Source organism: Pelodiscus sinensis, chromosome 2, assembly GCF_049634645.1.
Source record: "Pelodiscus sinensis isolate JC-2024 chromosome 2, ASM4963464v1, whole genome shotgun sequence".
Taxonomy (NCBI): Eukaryota; Metazoa; Chordata; order Testudines; family Trionychidae; genus Pelodiscus; species Pelodiscus sinensis.
This window is the reverse complement of record NC_134712.1, coordinates 18,966,776-18,986,801: the sequence shown is the minus strand read 5'-3', so window position 1 is coordinate 18,986,801 and position 20,026 is coordinate 18,966,776. Positions and strand designations below refer to the sequence as shown.

The following is a 20,026-nucleotide window of genomic DNA, read 5'->3' as shown; positions in this document are numbered from 1 at the left end:
GATGTTTGGAGTACAGGTATTATTTGCATGGTCTTTGTTTTACATTTTTAAAAAGGAATTAAAGAAAAACATTTACATCCAAAGCCCTGGAAGGATAGAATCTGTTCTTAAGAATTGAAAAACACATTTTCCTTCAGTTCTTTATTTATAATGTAGGCTGAAGCAATCATTACAATGTAGAAGGGAGACACAGTTACAGCAATTATTTATACCAGTTTAGAACAAAAAACCACACAAGGAGAGGTCAACTCTCAGTACAAACTAGCAACTAAACCACAATAATTTACCATTAGAAACTTTTTATTTTTTAGCTGTGACACTGCTTTTACAATATGCAAAAACACAAACAATAGAACTATCCAAAGTGTTTTGTCACATTCTTTCTACATTGAATTTGGCAACATTTTATATTACATTTACCGAGAGTATACTAACGTTTAAGAACTAAACAAGTGAAAAGCTGTACTTCGGTACAGTTACATCCATTTATTTTAAAGGTTTAAATAACACTTTTAACTATTGAGATTATTTCCTAACAGTTTTTGTTTAAGCAAAAACCATCAAGCATCATTTGCACAATGCATCCGCTACTTTATCAAGATTGGTGGGCTCCACCACAGGCACTACTGTTTATTATATTCGGTAATAAGGAGCTTGTTTTTCAAAGATAGGAAGGTTTTGTATATTCTAAGAATCATGCCTTTTTGCTTTAAAGCCATAATATAAAAATGTTAAGCAACCACAGCAGTGTAAATATTATATAGAACAGTGACTATTCAGTTACAAGAAGTCTCACATCCAATGCAGTTATGTAGTAAAGCAGAAGAGGTTATGTAGGCAAGATAAAAGCCAGCAGAAATCTGCAGTGTTTGGTGGAAACTAGCCCCTTGCATTTAATTTGTTGTGTTTTAATAGTCAAACATACAAGCCTGGTATCTCTCACTTTTTGTATTGAAGATAGGCAGGTTGCACCGTTTTAGAATGCTTCAGTAGCACACTTGGAGCACACCAAGTTCTGCACATTTTTACTGGCTTCAGGAGATGAGAACTGTAGTCATAACTAAGTTTTCCTTTAAGAAAAAAAATCCATCTATAATTCTACCAATTACATTCCAAAAATACATTACTTAGAATACAAAAAAAGAGAACAGAGTGGTCAGTCTCAGAATAGTCTCAGACATTAAATACAAATCTTTCTCCCATACCCCCTATTTTTCAGTATTTAATAAAAGCCAATTAACTACCATTTAAAAGACAATAAGAAAAACAAGCCCCTGAATTGAAAGAATTTTATTTGCAATTTACTAGATATTAAGCTGGTGAGTGTGGTCAAATCATTATGTGTGTTCTTAAAATATTTGGGCTTTTCAAGGTGCCCAGCCTGCTGGGCTCAGTCAATAAAAGGCATTTTGATATATCTAAGAACTCCCTGCAAACTTTTTAAAAACATTTTCACATTTGTAACTGCCTTAAGCCTCTTGAACTTGTTTTGTATTCAATGAAAGGATGAGTAAAAGAAAGTAATGGAGGAAATCTAAGCCTACACAGGTAAAGTGGCATGCATGTGACTGAAAGCTGTAGCTGTGTGGTCTAGGAGAAATGTGGGGGGAAAAAACTAAAGTCTTTAAACACGCTACAGAAAAACACTGCAATCCAATATGGCTTATTTGGATGCACTTACTGTGAAGCTACTAGCACTTAATTCTACTAGGCTACTCTTGTGCAACAGCATCTGCTATATTGATGGCATTTCCCACCCCACATTATTCCCCAATACTCTACCAATTGCAGGTTTCTTTCTTGCATTATATTGCTTTTATTATCAATTGTTCCTGCTTTTCAAACAAACAACAAAAATCCTTATACTTAAAATGATGATCTATTCCTTACTGTTTCATTTATGCACAGAAATACCATTTCTTTTAAATTTCACTATTACAAGGTACTCTACAAAAGCCTGCAAAAAAGCCAAAGCAGTAATCTTTTCGCCAAAGTTAACTACTTAACTCCCCCCCCCCCCCCCCCATCCCCCTTTGCGTATTTAAAACTTTACAAAGAGTTATACAAAAGTTAAATGGGATTTGGCACGTTCAGAAAAAATTAAAAGGGGGTCTTGATCAAAAATGTGCAGAAACAAAATCACTGATATTTACAAATTAAAACGCTAGTGAAAATTTCTATTACTATGCACTTTCATCTTATTTTCCCTTTATAGTACCCTTAAAACTGCGTATTACTGAGTTTTCTACAAAATCTTTTGATTATTTATTGGAATGGACAGACTAATAAGGTTTCAGCCCAGTTCATTCTCAGTGACTAGCGCTCTGGCAGCATTCTGCCTATGAAATACGAGGTGCTGAGCGATCATTTGTGGTCGTTTTCTTCAGTTTGACACCACGGCGAATGGCGTTCAGCATGTCTTCACCTTGTGGGGCATCCGCAAGACATGGGTCTCCTGGGTCACACTTTGGCTGGCATGGGGGCGCAAGGGTGCTTGAGCTATCCCTTTCTTCTCCCTCACTTTCAGGGACTGCTTGTCTCTGCTCATCTGGGGTATTCAGCTTCTGGCTTGGTGGTGGAGGGTTGATGGATGCTTGCCCACTCCACAAAGAAGAGGGCATACTGATGACTCCTTGCCCACTGTCGCCTGCCGATTCAGACTCAGGGCTCTGTTCAGCACATTCTTCTGTCCCACCCAGGGTGCCTGGCAGCCCCCCCAGTACATCTGGTACAGTTGGCGTTTTGACAGGAATCACTGGAGTTTTGATTGGAATAGGGCCCCCTCCTATGGTACCCCGTCTGACCGAAGGTTTAGTGGAAGGGGTCCGTCTGATGGTTGCTACACCGGGTGTAACTATTACAGGTCCAAGTGTTGTTGGCAGGCCTGCAGTAGAAGCAGGACGCTTAGCCTGGAACATTCTGCGGTAGGACTGGCTGATGTCACTGTTTCTTGGAATGGTTGAGGATTTGTCAAATTCTTGTTGTTCTGTTTCCTGATCGCCACTCACAGAGAAATAATCATAATCTGAAACTGATGTCAAAGGACAGTTAGAAACAAGCTGGAGCAAATAGCTAAATCAGGTTAGTGAAGCTAAAGTAAGTGTATAACAATTAGGGATGTGAAAGGTTAACTGGTGAGCATCACTCTAAACTGGCAATGCTTACCAGTTCCGGTTATCTGGTAACTAGAGGGGGCTGAAGCAGCTCCTTGCTGTGGGGTGGGGCTGCTCCAGCCCTGCAGGAGGCCTGCCATAGATGGGCTATTCTTGTCTACAGCAGCCCCTGTCCACAGGGCAGGCAGTGGCACTCCACAGACGGGCTGCTCTAGCGGGGCTGAAAGCCGGGAGCGGCAGCTCCAGTCCAAGTGCAGGGTTGGAGGCAGGAGCATTGGGGGCTGCTCCAGCCAGGCTGGAATGGTCCTCAGCTCAGATCCCATTTAGCCAATTAACCAGTTAAATGTTAACCAAGATTTTTACATCCCTAACAACAATACACTTGTATAAGTTTGAAGTCAATATCTATTCATTTTTGCAAAAGACACACTTAACTAGCATGTGCATGCCCCTAAAAGGTGAACAAGCCTAAGATACTATAGCCACAATTTTCAAACCTAGGTGTCTAAAGTTAGATGCATAAGTGGCCTGATTTTAGAGATGATGAACTTCTCTCTCCCTCTCTTGCTCTCGGAAGTTAACAAGGGTTGTCCATGCTCAGCACCTCTTGGGGGAAAAAAAAATCTGATCACTTAGAATCATAGGCTGGAAGAGACCTTAGAAGCCATCAAGTCCAGCCTCCTGCCCAAGGCAGGACCAATCCCAATTAAATCAGCCCAGCCAGGGCTTTGTCAAGCCGGGACTTAAACACCTCTAGGGATAGAGACTCCACTACTTCCCTAGGTAACCCATTCCAGTGCTTCACCACCCTCCTAGTGAAATAGTTTTTTCCTAATATCCAACCTGGACCTCTCCCAACACAACTTGACACTATTGTTCCTTGTTCTGCCATCTGTCACCACGGAGAACCACCTTTCTCCAGCCTCTTTGGAACCTCCCTTCAGGAAGTTGAAGGCTACTATCAAATCCCCCCTCACTCTTCTCTTCTGTAGACCCGCCTCTCCTCATCAGTCATATGCTCCAGCCCCCTACTCATTTTGGTTGCCCTCTGCTGGACCCTCTCCAGTGCATCCACATCTTTCCTGTAATTGTGGGCCCAGAACTGGACAATACTCCAGATGTGGCCTCACCAGAACCGAGTAAAGAGGAATAATCACATCTCTGGATCGACTGGCAATGTTCCTCTTAATGCAACCTAATATGCCATTAGCCTTCTTGGCTACAAAGGCACACTGTTGATTCATGCCCAGCTTCTCATCCACTGTAATCCCCAGGTCCTTTTCTACAGAATTGCTACTTAGCCAGTTAGTCCCCAGCCTGTAACAATGCTTGGGATTCTTCTGTCCCAAGTGCAGGACCCTACATTTGTCCTTGCTGAACCTCATCAGATTTCTTGTTGCCCAATCCTCCAATTTGTCTAAGTCACTCTGGACTCTCTCCCTTCCCTCCAGTGTGTCTACCTCTTCCCCTCTCTCAGGCATTTAAGACATTTGGGTGACAATTGTAAAGAATCCAATAAATAAAACCACTGATTACTCTGTCCTGTTAGCCACTTCCCAATATTCTGAAGTTGTTGATGATGGAAGTGCAGTCCTATACTAAAAGGCAGCTCTCTCTTTGTGGAGGTGCAAATTTGTTATCTCTCAATGATTTCTGCATCAGATATGTTCAACTTACAGGTAAAAATATATTCTAACAGCCATCCCTTCAAACTCAGCATGAGCTCTGAGTGTTAAACTGGATTCCTTCTTTCTCACACATTAGAAGTCAGTGGCTATGTCAAATTTGGCTTTCAGTTATGACTATCCACCCTTATTACCTTTAATGGATTTGCACAGGTGTAACCAATTCAAAATTAGTAAGCAATTTTAGTGATGCACAAAGGATAGAATCCAGTTCTCTCCCTTCTGAAGCTGAATTAAAAATAAATCCTCAATACAATTTGTCACTTATTCCCAAATAACCTTAAGCAAATCTATTTTTTTCATTTGAAGTTACTACAATTTCCACCTATGTTTAAAAAAAGCTCTCAGACTGAGGAAACCAGAAGTAGGCAGCTAACCGAGCAAAGTTCGTGGGTTTGCCATTAGTCAACAGAGGACAACTCCCCCCCTTCCCCTCCAAAAGGCTATACAGTCAGACACACAAATCCTTCAGAACATTATTAAATAAAAACCTATAAAATCAATCAGATTTACTATAAAAATGCTACAATACTTAACAAAATTCACACTTACACAGTGAGGTTGTGTAAGGTCCTACACTGTTCCTCAGACCTCTTATAAGTCTTTAGTTGGTATGTAAGGTGTTATATAGACACCACTCCACTGAGTGAATTTTGCCCTTATTTGCTGTTTAATAGAGAACAGGCTAAGAGGCTTACAAGATAGTATACAGCTCACACTTAAGCCTGAACAACCCATCAGCCTGGCACATCAATGTTAGTTTTGCTCATCTCCCATCACTAAGCAGAAAAGAGCAACGTTTCTGGACTTCAAACCCATTAGCAGGAAGAGGTTAGGAGCTGTGAGGGCCTTGTTTGGAATGCTCAGACAGCGTAGCAGTTTAGGTCTGTATACCTTGTGATGGGATAGTGTCCTCTGAACAGCATGGCGTGGTAGTCTGAGTGCTATAGCCACTGGAACACTGCAAGGAATCTCTGCTGCTTCTCTGGGTGTCCAGCTGCAGACCTCTCGTCAAAGCTAGAGCTAGCTCCTCGCAAGCTTCTATCTCCTCTCCTTGCTAGTTACACACAGGAAAGCAGCTCATTAGAGTCGTGTCTGATTTAGCTGGAACAATACTTCAGGGATCTCACAGCTGTACCCATTCCCAATTCAGACAGAGTCACTGCCACCACCCAACAGGATTATTTCTACATATTCACCATTGTAAAAAATCCAGAGCTTTTTCTTCTATCACAGTGCCAATATACTGAACTGAGTATCCTCCATTAATCCTAGTTACATAACATAAGAATGGCCATACTGGGTCAGACCAAAGATCCATCCAGCCCAGCACCCTGTCTGCTAACAGTGGCCAATGCCAGGTATCCCAGAGGGAGTGATTCGAACAGGTAATGATCAAGCGATCTCTCTCCTGCCATCCATCTCCACCCTCTTACCAACAGGCTAGGGACACCATTCCTTACCCATACTGGCTAATAGCCATTTATGGACTTAACCTCCATGAATGTATCTAGTTCTCTTTTAAACCCTGTTATAGTCCTAGCCTTTACAACCTTCTCAGGCAAGGAGTTCCACAGACTGACTGTGCTGTGTGAAGAACTTCCTTTTATTTGTTTAAATCTGCTGCCCATTAGTTTCATTTGGTGGCCCCTAGTTCTTATATTATGGGAACAAGTAAATAACTTTTCCTTATTCACTTTCTTCACTCATGATTTTATAGACCTCTATCATATCCCTCCTAAGTCTCCTCTTTTCCAAGCTGAAAAGTCCTAGTCTCTTTAATCTCTCCTCATATGGGACCCTTTTCAAATCCCTAATCATTTCTGTTGCCCTTCTCTGAACCTTTTCTAATGCCAATATATCTTTTTTGAGATGAGCAGACCACATCTGTATGCAGTATTCAAGATGTGGGCATACCGTGGATTTATATAAGGGCAATAAGATATTCTCCGTCTTATTCTCTATCCCTTTTTTAATGATTCCTAACCTCCTGTTTGCTTTTTTGACTGCCGCTGCACTCTGCGTGGATGTCTTCAGAGAACTATCCACGATGACTCCAAGATCTCTTTCCTGATTAGTTGTAGCTTAATTAGCCCCCATCATATTATATGTATAGTTGGGGTTATTTTTTCCAATGTGCATTACTTTACATTTATCCACATTAAATTTAATTTGCCATTTTTTTGCCCAATCACTTAGTTTTGTGAGATATTTTTGAAGTTCTTCACAGTCTGCTTTGGTCTTAAGTACCTTGAGCAGTTTAGTATCATCTGCAAACTTTGCCACCTCACTGTTTACCTCTTTCTCCAGATCATTTATGAATAAGTTGAATAGGACTGACCCTTGGGGAACACCACTAATTACCCCTCTCCATTCTGAAAATTTACCATTTATTCCTAACCTGTATTTCCTGTATTTTAACCAGTTCTCAATCCATAGAAGGCTCTTCTCTCTTATCCCATGACAACTTAATTTACATAAGAGCCTTTTGGTGAGGGACCTTGTGAAAGGCTTTCTGGAAATCTAAGTATACGGTATCTATTGGATCCCCCTTGTCCACAGGTTTGTTGACCCCTTCAAAGAACTCTAAGAGATTACAGATTCCAAGACTGTTTATGCCTTAACCATTCTGTCTTTATAAAAATGGCTGTGCCAACAAAAAGCCCTTGAACTCAAAATGATTGCAAGAGCTAACTAATGCATCCCCCATGCACGACACAGAGCTCCTTAGTAAAAATTAGAGCATCACCCTTGTGGTAGCTGACACAGTCATACTGCGAGGTCTCTGGGCCTCTTCAGTGGGCACAGGTGGTCCACTTGGGGCTCCTCCATTAGGGTCTGGTTCACGTTTCTCTTTGCGGCGTTGCAAGGTGTTCACCATAGGCTGATCATATGGGCCTGGTTTAGCCCAATCCTAAGGAAACGTTTCCATTAATAAACATAGTTTCTGTGTGGAAATACAGCCATTCCTATTATAGAACAATACCAATACAGCAGCAGATTAGGTATCAAATGTAGGTGCAATACTGAAAAACGTGAAATAAAATAATTCTCAAGATACAGGTTGTACCTCCCTTAACTGGGACTCCTTGGTCTGGCAACATCAATGGTGCAGCATGGACCACGGATATTCCTAGACCAGAGAGGCCAAAAAGAGGGAGGTCTGGTGGGGGGGGGGGCAGGAGTGCTATAAGGGGCACCGGTGATTCAGCCGAGAGCCAAGAGCGTATGTGTGGGGGGGACGGGTAAGGTCGGACAGCACAGCGGGGAGTTCTGGCCCCAGCAGAGCTCCCTGGCCCCAGGTGCTGGGGAGCCGTAGCCTGGTCATGGCTGTGGACCTCTAGCCCCAGCCAGAGAGCTCCAACCCCAGTGGCAGCCAGAGAGCTCTGGCTCCATCTCTCTACCACAGCTACAGAGCTCTGGTCCCAGCCACAGAGCTAGGTGGCTGTGGAGCTCTGCCCCGGCTGCGGAGCTCTGTCTGTGGTGCTCTGGCCCTGGCAGTAGCAGGGCTGGGGAGAGCCCCAGAGGGCTGAGGCGCCAGTGGGGGCAGGCTGGAGCCCTAGCCCGGTGGTAGCACGGCCACGACGGGAGAGATCTTCCCTGGTCTGGCAAATCCCCTCATTCAGGGCCAGTCAGGTCCGAGGGTGCCAGACCAGGGAGATCCAACCTGTATTTATAAAATAGTTCATGATGTAAATGCATCTCTTCTAATCTTCCTTTAAACGAAATACCTAATATTCTTGCCAAGTAAAACTCAGTTGCATTATGTATTGCCATTACCACAAACGAGAAATTACAGTGCATGTACAAATGGCCTGTTAGCCATCCAACAATTCATTTGCACGTGCAATAGCAGAAACTGCACACATCACATTATGGCTGCGGTGTTCCAATAATTTGTAGTTTAAAAAGATCTCAATACTCCATTAGGAATTTAAATTTATTCTGAGTATTTTCTTTTAAATCTACTATTTATCAAAAAAAATCTAGATTTTAGTTAAGAGCTATATCAAAGAGGTCTAACTTCACTTTGCATACTGATAACACTGAATCCTTTAAAGAGGCAATTTTTCAAGCTATTGGGAATATATGCACTTATGGCTCTATTATACAGTGAAAATTCTGAGGGTACATAGAAACCATAGAGCATGCACTAGGAAAAATGTTCAGAAGAGAAATTTTGGGGGGGCGGGGAAAGAGACTATAAATTCACTACTGATCAGTTCCAGAGGTGCTGCTTACCAAATGATAATACTCAATTAATTGTAAAGAGGTCTTCTCTAATCTCCAAATGAAGTCCCTTCTGTATCCTTTTTCATAAGTAAACTGCCAGAACTTTAAGACTACATAGCCCATTTCTGGTGGCAACCTGGCTGCCAATCAGCCTCTTCTCTACCCGCTTCAATTCAATGGAGGACTCATAGAAGATACCCAAGCCCAGAGGTGGTCGTTTGCATCCTCCATATAGAGCTTTCAGAGGGAGGTAGTTCTATATGCTCCAAGTTTCAGATGGTGGGGCAGAACTGGACGCTTGTATCTAAAGTTCCACAGCTTCAATAAGTATCCTACGTCTGGATTTAATTTAAAAAAAATCAGTGGGTATAGATGCAATATTGTAACAAATCTACAGCTAGTAAAGAATTTCACAGCTGTCTGCATGATGCATGCTATGGCTACTTGGCGCTTCAAGGGGACAATTCAGATTCTCCTGGTCCACAAATACTGGTTTACTCCTTTCATTTGAGTGAAATGAGAATCTCTGGGAAGTACTGGGCCTATGACATAATGGAACAGTTCTGATTCTATCCACTAAAAAAGAGAGGGAGACTACCCAATAGTTTAGTGATGGGCAACCTAGGTTAGTGAGTGGCCCTCTGTCTCAGTGGGTCGCAAGATTGTCATAACCAAGACAGGCTTCCAGGATAGGGTAGTTTTGCTAGCTGAACTTGCATACCTATAGTTTGTGGGGTGTGCCAATTGAACCATAGCAGTACCTTGACTGGAGGCAGAGGGAGCACATGACTCTCACAGTCAATGCTGTGAGTAAATCAGCATGAACCTCACTTCACATGCCCTTGTTTTATGTGCTTGTCACTTTGGTAATACAAGTAGGAAAAAAAACCTATGCAGATGGAAACCAGCAGAATCTGGCAACTCTGCACATGGGCAGGGGTAAACAGAATGTTTCACAGGCCACACATATAACTCTGATAGGCCACGTGTGGCCAGAGGGCCACAGGTTGCCCACTGCTGTAGTAGTTCATTACAATAGCTAAAAGCAATACATGCATTTGGCTGACCTATGAAAAACCTCCACTAAGTGAACTAGATGCCAACCGTATATTTACCACTTCAGGCATAAGCTTGGCAGGGTGCTAAGCAACCTGTAGAAGTCCTACCACTTTGTGAACAGAGCCCAGAGTGCTCTCAGAGGAACATCCCCCTCTCTTTCAAAGGCCAATCCTGTCTTTACTGTTACCTGTCTATTTTTAAAGGCAAGTACAGGCAGTCCCCGGGTTACGTACAAGATAGGGACCGTAGGTTTGTTCTTAAGTTGAATTTGTAAGTAAGTCGGAACTGGTACATATTGTAGGGGAAACTCTAGCCAAACATTTCTCCAGAGCTCAGTTTTATTCTCCCACACCTCACTTCCCTCAGTCCTTTGTTCTCAAGCTGAGGTGTCTGCTGAGAAAAGCCGCTCCGCATCTCCCTGGTCTGCTGGGGGGAGTGGGGTGCTAGCTTTGCGTCTCCCTGGTCTGCTGGGGGGAAGCAGCTAGTGCGGGGTTGCCTCACCCCATTTGTAAGTAGGGATCCGATGTAAGTCAGATCCATGTAACCCGGGGACTGCCTGTATTTTACAAACCTTAGACTGTTCATGGTCATGCAGAAATAATGGTTTAGTTCTTTGTACATTTATAATCTGATTGTGGATTCTAAAGTCCACTTTAGAATGATGCTAAACAGAGAAAAATCAACTGGTAAATCAAGGATTTCAAAGACAACAACTGTAGTGAGTATGGAAAAGCATGGAGAGGAGAGCACTGCTGCAACAAAAGAAACACAAACCTTCCAGCTAGGGATCTTAGATGATGGTAACATGCCTGGCCCAATGGTGTAATAATGACCGCGATCTGGAAGGAGGACTGAGGAAGCCCGAGTCCATGCGCGGGAGACAGGCGGGAAATGAGGGAAAGGACCTGCACCAACTGAAGCTAGGTATGGGTCACTTGATAAACTACAGTGATAAAACCCATTAGACAACTGGAAACAAAACAAAAAATAAATTAATATAAACAAGATGAGTATGGAAATACACAGTGACTGACGTGCTCTGGGCAAAGAGAACGTCTCTTTCATTGTAAAGCAAAAAAATTGAGAACTGTTACAAATCAACAACTAATTAAAAAAAGGGCTAATGTTTGCTCCTGAAATGTACCTGCCTGAAAATTGTTATTGGAATTAACAAATTTCAGAGGACAATCCAGAAATCATTTTCTTTGGGCTGAGCAGCTTTGCTGGTCTCCTCTGGAGATGGTATTTTGGAATAAGAGCCTCAACAGGTTATTTATTATGCAGCTCTGGACATGGAAACTGAACATTTCCAAAGCTGAAAATATTCATGTCCAGCATTATCATGTACAATAAAACAGAGAGAGGAAAGTGTGCAGCCTCCGAAAATGACATGTTCCAGCAGCATAATGATATGGGAAGAAAGAAAAAATGGCAAGGAGTGACTGAATAAGAATGGATCTGATATCACTAGCTCCCCTGAATTTAGGGTTTATCCAGAATGTATGCTAACATTGTATGGTTTTTTCCAGAGATTAATGCATAGTACATAATTTGGAGGAAAACAACAGACAGTGAAACCTGAACAAGAACTCATTTATGTAATGTTCAACTACTCTCTTTAGACAATGTCCCATAATGCTCCCAAGCAGAGTGTGTACAGTTTGGCTGCACCTTTGTTAAGAAACCACCTGTGAAGCAACCAATTCGTAGGTCCCCGATTGACAATTTAGACAAGTTTCACTGTAATTTACTCATGGATTCATTCTTTAAGGGAGTGTGTATCAGTTCCTTTTCTCATCTTCACAGGGAAAGGTCTTAGCTCCATGTCCCATGCATGCCATTACTTAAATGTCACTGGGATTGGCTAATGATCTAGAAGATTTGTATGTCTGAGATGAAATTTTTCACCTTATCTGTGGAGGCCCACGCCCCCATGGTGGAGCCTGAGCTGACTGAGGTGGGGGAACTGCACTCGCTCACTGACTGGCAGGTTTCAGAAGCTTCTGAAGAGGCAGAGCTGGACGAATTCTGCAGCGTGAACAGCACCACAACAACGCAGGGGAAGGAAAAAACAAGCCACCAACAAAGGAAAACAGAAAGCACGCACACACAGACAGACACACACAGGAGAAGGGGGAAGGATGAGAAAAGCAGAGGGTTAAGGATTAAATCAATCATTAAATACTGCTCAAAGCCACCACTAATGATCAGTAACTCTACAGGAGAAACAGAAGAAACTATGTAGCATATTTTATACCAGGTGGCACTTTCTGCCTTTCAACCTATACAAGATCCATAGCCATTTCAATCTCCCTGCATCCTTATCTTGCTCTATTTTCAATTCATGATGGTTTTGTTGCTTAAAAACAAACATCATCTTTTCCTAAAACACCACACCAGGGAAGACAAAATCCTACTGATGGGCCTGATCCTGAGCCTACTGAAACCAACAGAAAGCTTTCCACAGATTTCAATAATCCAATTGGGTCAGGTTCACGCTGACTTGAAGTCATCCCTGGAATTCTTCCATGGTCAGCGGAAAGTTTCTGCAGTGACTTCTGATGACCTGTTGCCAGTAACACAACCCAGCAATTTCTGAAAGCTACAGAAGCTCATGAGTAGCCAATACTCACAGGCTATGTCTACACTGGCACGATCTTACGCTAGAGATATGCAAATGAGGCTAAGCGTAGAATATCGCCGAGCCTCATTTGAATATCTAATGAGCCACCATTTTTGCAGAAGAGGCTCTTGCGCCAGAAGGAGCTGTCTACACTGCCCCTTGTGCAAGAAAAACCCTCTTGCGCAATGCCGCGATGCTGATTATTTTCAGGAATAACGGCATTGCACAAGAGGGTTTTTCTTGTGCAAGAAGGGGCAGTGTAGACAGCTCCTTCTGGTGCAAGAGCCTCTTCTGCAAAAATGGCGGATCATTAGATATGCAAATGAGGCTCGGTGGTATTCCACGCTTAGCCTCATTTGCATATCTCTGGCACAAGATCGCGCTAGTGTAGACATAGCCACAGGGTTTTATGTATAGCTTCTGTGGGACCCCTACTAAATCTTACGTTTGCTCTGCGGAGTGACTAGGTCAATTCTGAAGTGAGAATGGTTTATAAAATATCGATTTGTTAAGAAAGAAAGAGCTCCTGGCATGACCTAAATGATGCTTGGTTCACTTACTGTCTTCCAAGCCAGTTTCTTTTCCAAGGAAAGCTAGCTTATTCACATACCAGAACTTTCTGCTAGCCAAGTAACTTGGATGTAGTATTTTATTGAATGCTTTTTGCATACTTAACATAAGAACGGCCGTACTGGGTCAGACCAAAGGTCCATCTAGCTCAGTATCCTGTCTGCCGACAGTGGCCAGCACCAGGTGCCACAGAGAGGGTGGACCGAAGACTATGAACAAGCGATTTGTCTCCTGCCATCCCTCTCCAGCCTCTGACAAACAGAGGCCAAGGACACCATTTTATCCCCTGGCTAATAGCCTTTTATGGACCGAACCTCCATGAAATTATCTAGCTTCTCTTTAAACTCTATTATACTCCTAGCCTTCATAGCCTCCTCTGGCAAGGAGTTCCACAGGTTGATACCTAGGTATCAATGATTAATTGATACCTAGGTATCAATGTTTATTTTGCATTTTATCCTGCATGATCTTTGAGATAGAGGCAGCATCTTCCTCTGTATTTGGAAAGCACCTAACACACGTGGGGTGCTATTCCAGTATATATTAACTAGTCATAATTTCTGTAGCCTGCCATATAACAAACAGCTAATGAACTCCAAGAATTATTTAAGCATAAATGAACCTCCAGCCCTTTACATCTACTAGTTTAATTAACAGATGTCATAAAGTTTCCTAATCTACATATTTTAACTTGGTATTAAAAACAAACACACACTGAATGACAGTTAGTGAAACTGCTTCTAATTTCAGTCAGAGTTTTACATGTTTTAAAGATTTGTAGAAGTTTCCTGCATTTCATAATTTATGAAGGACAAAAGGAATCTTTTCAAGAATATTTCCATTGGGAACTGTATGAAATTCTTGAAGTTTATCACTTCACTACATCAGCAGACTCCCCTCAGCTTCCTAATTTGCAGAAGTTCAAACTAACCTGCCACATATTTCTGACCTAGTTTCCCTTTTTAGAGATTACCTATTTTCTGTTCTTGTCTCTAGCAAGATATTTTAAGAATTCTTTATTATTACTCAGCCAAACGGTCTCCTACAATTTGAGATCAGCATTTATTTTGCTCTTAATTGTCCCTTCAACTTGATTTGTCTGCTTATTTACTTTAATATTACTTCAATATTATTAACTAGGTTTCATCATAATCCAATTGTTTTAAAAGCCTTTTTGATTGTATCTTGTGCCTTTACAATGGCTTTTGCTGTCCTTTTGTCAAGATTACATTCAAAATAGAATGAATTCCATGTGCAATCTCTCCAACTATTACTGCCCACTTTTCTGCAATACATTTCTTACATTATTATGAAGGCATTTTCACGTTTGCCCAAAATCAAATGCATCATTTATTTATCACCCTGATAAGTCAAATATCACATCAGTTGATCCTCCCAACTAGGCCCCTCTATGGGTATGTCTACACTACCCCGCTAGTTCGAACTAGGAGGGTAATGTAGGCATACCGCACTTGCAAATGAAGCCCGGGATTTGAATTTCCCGGGCTTCATTTGCATAAGCGGGGAGCCGCCATTTTTAAAACCCCGCCGGTTCGAACCCCGTGCAGCGCGGCTACACGGGGCACGAACTAGGTAGTTCGAACTAGGCTTCCTAGTTCGAACCACCATTACTCCTCGTGAAATGAGGAGTAACGGTAGTTCGAACTAGGAAGCCTAGTTCGAACTACCTAGTTCGTGCCCCGTGTAGCCGCGCTGCACGGGGTTCGAACTGGCAGGGTTTTAAAAATGGCGGCTCCCCGCTTATGCAAATGAAGCCCGGGAAATTCAAATCCCGGGCTTCATTTGCAAGTGCGGTATGCCTACATTACCCTCCTAGTTCGAAATAGGAGGGTAGTATAGACATACCCTATTATACTAAGCAATGGTGAGCTTCAACAGGACCTCTGTCGTGCAACATGTGCACCAAAGAGATATGTGCTATGTTTACCACCATATTCCCCACCTTAGCTTTATGTAGTTCCCTCAAAACAAGACATAGGCAATTCCAACCCCATCGGATAGTTACTTTGAAGTAACTATCAACTGCAAAAGATCACAAACCTGATCTGTGTTCTTCAATTGTTCAGTAATGTCCAGCTATCACTTCAATACAGGCAGTCCCCGATTTATATGTCGGATCCGCAGTTACGAATGGGGCTTTTCTCGCCCCGGAGGACAGGAGCGGCGGGACGCCCAGATGCGCCGTGGTCCGCCGCCCCCATCCTCCGGGGCGAGAAAAGCTGCTCCCCGTCTCCCTGGTCTGCAGGGAGACGGGGAGCAAAGCCTTGGAGCATGCCCGCAGCGGGACAGCCCTGGCACGCTTGAGCTGTCCCCCTGCAGGCGTGCTCCGAGGCTTTGCTCTGCCCCAGGCTTCCTGGAATCAGCCGCTGATCAGTTTCAGCAGTAGCTGACTTGGGGACGCCTCAGTTTCTTAAGTTGAATCTGTATGTAAGTCAGAACTGGCGTCCAGATTCAGCCGCGGTTGAAACTGATCAGTTTCAGCAGCGGCTGACGCCAGTTCCGACTTACATACAGATTCAACTTAAGAACAAACCTACAGTCCCTATCTTGTACGTAACCCGGGGACTGCCTGTATACTGAAAAACAATCTTTACTTTGCTGGATGTTTGCTGAGAGATTAGGTAGCTCTGTCTGTGTGTTTGTTAAAGTCTGTATCCTTCTATTTTAAATACCTAAGTATCTCTCATTTTCAGCTGACTTTGTAAAAAAAATTAAAAGATAAAAATCCAACAACCTGGTTTATTGTTAAACCAATTGCTGGAAAAATTCTGTTAATTTAGTTTTCTGTAACTTTGTTTTACACTTCTACCCATCTCCTACAGCCCTAGTGTACGATACATGCTCATGGAATTTATGCACACTCTTTTTATATCACCAAAACAAAAGAAAGATGTTTTGTCGCCATAAATAATGTGGTGTTAACACAGGTAGCTAACAGAAACCACTAGAGTAGTAGTCAATCAATGCTGGATGCATAGCTTTTGTATCCCTTACCTAAAAACATAAGAATGGCCATACTGAGTCAGACCAAAGGTCCATCTAGCCCAGTTATCCTGTCCTCTGACAGTGGCCAATGCCAGGTGCCTCAGAGGGAGTGAACAGAAGAGGTAATCATCAAGTGATCACTCCCCTGTCCTCTATTCTCGGTTTCTGGCAAACAGACTAGGGACACCATTCCTGCCCATCCTGGCTAATAGCCATTGATGAACCTATCCTCCATGAATGTATCTAGGGTTTTTCGTCACAACATCCCCTGTCAAGGAGTTCCACAGGTTGACTGTGCTTGCATGAAGAAATCCTTTTGTTTGCTTTAAACCTGCTACTTACTAATTTCAGTTGGTCACCCCCAGTTCTTATGTTATGGGAACAAGTAAATAACTTTTTCTTATTTACTTACTCCATATCTGTCATGATTTCATATCCCCCCTCAATCTCCTCTTTTCTAAGATGAAAAGTCCCAGTCTTTTTATAATCTCTCCTCATATGGCAGCTGTTCCAAGCCCCTTTTCATATTAGTTGCCCTTTTCTGAACTTTTTCCAATGCTAAGATATCTTTTTTAAGATTAGGCGACCACATCTGCTTGCAGTATTCCATAGATTTATATAGAGGCAATCAGATATCTTATTCTCTACCCCTTTTAAAATTATTCCTAACATTCCATTTGCTTTTTGACTGCAGCTGAACATTGAGTATATATTGTCACAGAACAATCCAAAATGACTCCAAGAACTTTCTCAAGTGGCAATAGCTAGTTTAGTTCCTATCAATTTGTACATATAGTTGGGATTATTTTTTCCAATGTACTTTACTTTGCATTTGTCAACATTAAATTAATTTGCCATTTTGTTGCCCAGACACCTTGTTTTGTGAGATCCTTTTAAAGCTCTTCACAGTCAGTTTTGGTCTTAACTATCTTGAGCAGTTTTGTATCATCTGCAAATTTTGCCACCTCATTGTTTACCCCTTTCTCCAGATCATTTATGAATATGTTGAACAGGATTGGTCCCAGTATGGACCCCTGTGGGACATCAGTATTACCTCTTTCCATTCTGAAAACTATCTATCCCTACCCTTTGTTTCTTATCTTTTAACCAGATATCAATCCATGGGAGGACCTTACTTCTTATTCCATGACAGCTTACTTTGCTTAAGAGCTTTTGATGAGGGACCTTGTCAAAGGCTTTCTGGAAATCTAAGCACATTATATCCACTGGATCTCCCTTATCCACATGCTTGCTGACCCCCTCAAATAATTCTAGTAGATTAGTGAGGCTGATTTCCCTTTACAGAAACCATGTTGAACATGACTTTTCTCCAACAAGTTATCTATGTGTCGGAGAATTCTGTTCTTTACTATACTTTAAACTAGGGCTACTTAACACACAACCTGAGGGCCACATGCAGCCCACGGCCCATTTGTTTGTGGCCCACAATGTGGCTTGAGTTTATACAGGGCCCGCAGGTGGGATCGTTTGAACATGGCCTCCACTGGTAACACACTCCACCATGGCAAGGCGTCTCCCAGGCCAGGGTGAGCACTGAAAGATGCAAGCAGACGGGTTGGCTGGAATAGACAGGTACAGGGTGTCAGCATTTCTAGCCTCCAAGGAGGAGGTGCTGGGAGCACCAGGGCATTGTGTGAAAGAAGCTATTTGCATATATTTGCATATATATCCAACCACTCTTAAACTGTGGCCCTCAGCATGTGCTGTGAGTATCATAGAATCATAGAGCTGGAAGAGACCTCAGGAGGTCATCAAGTCCAGCCCCTACCCAAGGAAGGACCAATCCCAACTAAATCAACCCAGCCAGGGCTTTGTTAAGCTGAGACTTAAAAAACAACTCTAGGGATGGAGATTCCACCACCTCCCTAGGTAACCCATTCCATCATTGTGGCCCCCGGGGCTTCCAAAGTTGAGTAGCCCCACTTTAAACTAATTTGCCGGGTACTCAAGTTAGACTTATTTCCAGAGTTCTTTTTAAAGCATGGCATCACATTAGCGATATTCCAGTCATTTGGTACAGTAGATGATTTAAGGGATAAGTTACAAACTACAGTTAGTAATTCTGCAATTTGACATCTGAGTTCTTTCAGAACTCTTAGGTGAATGCCATCTGGTAGTGGTGACTTGTTACTGTTTAGAGGAGGTTTTGTAACAAATTCATTAAAAAATGAGACCTCAATCTGGGACAACTCCTCAGATTTGTCACCTAAAAAGAATGGCTCAGGTTTGGATATCTCCCTAAGAGTTTTTTATCACTCTTTTCTGCTTCCCAAAATGTTCCTGTTGGAAACAACATCTGGGTTTCAAAAGCAACAATTAGCAAACAGTACCTGTGCTTTCTTCCCATATGGATATGGAAGCACAATGCAAGAATGAAAGTCTGGCCATTAGTTGGAGACACACAACATGAAATATATGTTAAACAGTCTTTTAATAAGTGTACTGTGACAAATTTCTCAGCACAACATGCACATTTTAATTAGTGCTACACATACAAAGCAAGCCACTTAAGCAAAAACAAAGCTGCCAGGCAATGATCTGTTTACCTTTCCCTCAAGGTAAAGGTAGAGAGAACTTAAGACATGTTGAGTTCATACCTATGCATTGTATCAAGACACTACAGTTGGCACATCAACCTAAAATGGCAGAATTTCCAGTAGTGATTTACTACCACTATTCTGGACCTACAGTGGTATTAGGGATGCTTTGTGACTTCATTTGTAGCTTCTGAAATGAACTAAAATAGTACTTGAGCCAGATCAACAGCTGGTGGAAATGAAGATACGTTAATTTACACCGGTGAGGACCTGTCCCCTTATTTAATAGGATTCATGGGGAATTTGTATGAGATGGTGGTGGTGCTTCTCAAACCCAAATGACCTTAAGTAGCATACTGTAATTCATCACACTTTTACCCAAATGTGCTGGATGTTATGGAAAGGTAAGGGGATACCGACAGATTAAATCCATACATTTTAAAGTTAACTTTCTTACCTTTTTACTAATCCAATTTTCATTTTTGATCATTCATGTTACATTTACTTTTTGCATTTTACTTGGCTTAGCCTCAGATCATCAAAACAGAGTAGTCAGCTAAACTATCTATGTGCACTTCCTAATCAGTTTCACTTTCAGGATCTCATCCATATGAAAAATGATGTAATATCTGAGCTGCAGAGGATATACTCATTTGAAAACAAATGCTTTCATTAAAATAAAAAACGGAAATATTTCTGTTGATGTTTGTGCTACTACATATCCTACAGTTTTATTTCTAGCACTGCTCATCAAATAAAAATAAGGGATCAGATGCCCCACATGTATTGACGGATAGATGCGTGTCTTCCACTGATTGGATTCAAATTTTCCATCTCCTGCTTTAGCTAGAAGTCACAGGGTGCGTCTAGACTGGCATGATTTTGCGCAAAAGCGGCCGCTTTTGAGCAAAATCTTGCCGCCTGTCTACACTGGCCGCGAGTATTTGCGCAAGAACACTGACTTTGTAATGTACAAAAATCAGTGGTTCTTCCGCAAATACTCAGACACTCCCGCTCAGGGATAAGCCCTCTTGCACAAGTATTCTTGCGCAAGAGGGCCAGTGTAGACAGCCACGTCAATTTCTTGCGCAAGAAAGCCCGATGGCTAAAATGGCCATTGGAGTTTTCTTGCACAAGAGAGCGTCTACAGTGGCACGGATGCTTTTGCGCAAAAGCAAA

The 20,026-nt window shown here is 42.2% G+C and overlaps 1 protein-coding gene across 10 annotated transcripts in view; it reads right to left on the bottom strand.

Moving 5' to 3' along the window:
• Positions 1 to 126: 126 nt before the first annotated feature.
• The window catches only part of MTSS1 (MTSS I-BAR domain containing 1), a 189,875-nt gene continuing 169,975 nt past the window's right edge, over positions 127 to 20,026 (bottom strand). For 5 of the 10 annotated variants that reach the window (XM_075920153.1, XM_075920154.1, XM_006123574.4 and 2 more), the window contains 5 exons: positions 11,999 to 12,118; positions 10,865 to 11,059; positions 7,548 to 7,712; positions 5,693 to 5,855; positions 127 to 3,031 (listed from right to left, as the gene is read on the bottom strand). In XM_075920153.1, the coding sequence (XP_075776268.1) occupies positions 2,340 to 3,031; positions 5,693 to 5,855; positions 7,548 to 7,712; positions 10,865 to 11,059; positions 11,999 to 12,118 (1,335 nt within the window). In that variant the 3' untranslated portion in view covers positions 127 to 2,339. The remainder of the gene's footprint in view (positions 3,032 to 5,692; positions 5,856 to 7,547; positions 7,713 to 10,864; positions 11,060 to 11,998; positions 12,119 to 20,026) is intronic. The other 5 variants (XM_025184924.2, XM_075920155.1, XM_006123576.4 and 2 more) reach the window with 2 other exon arrangements.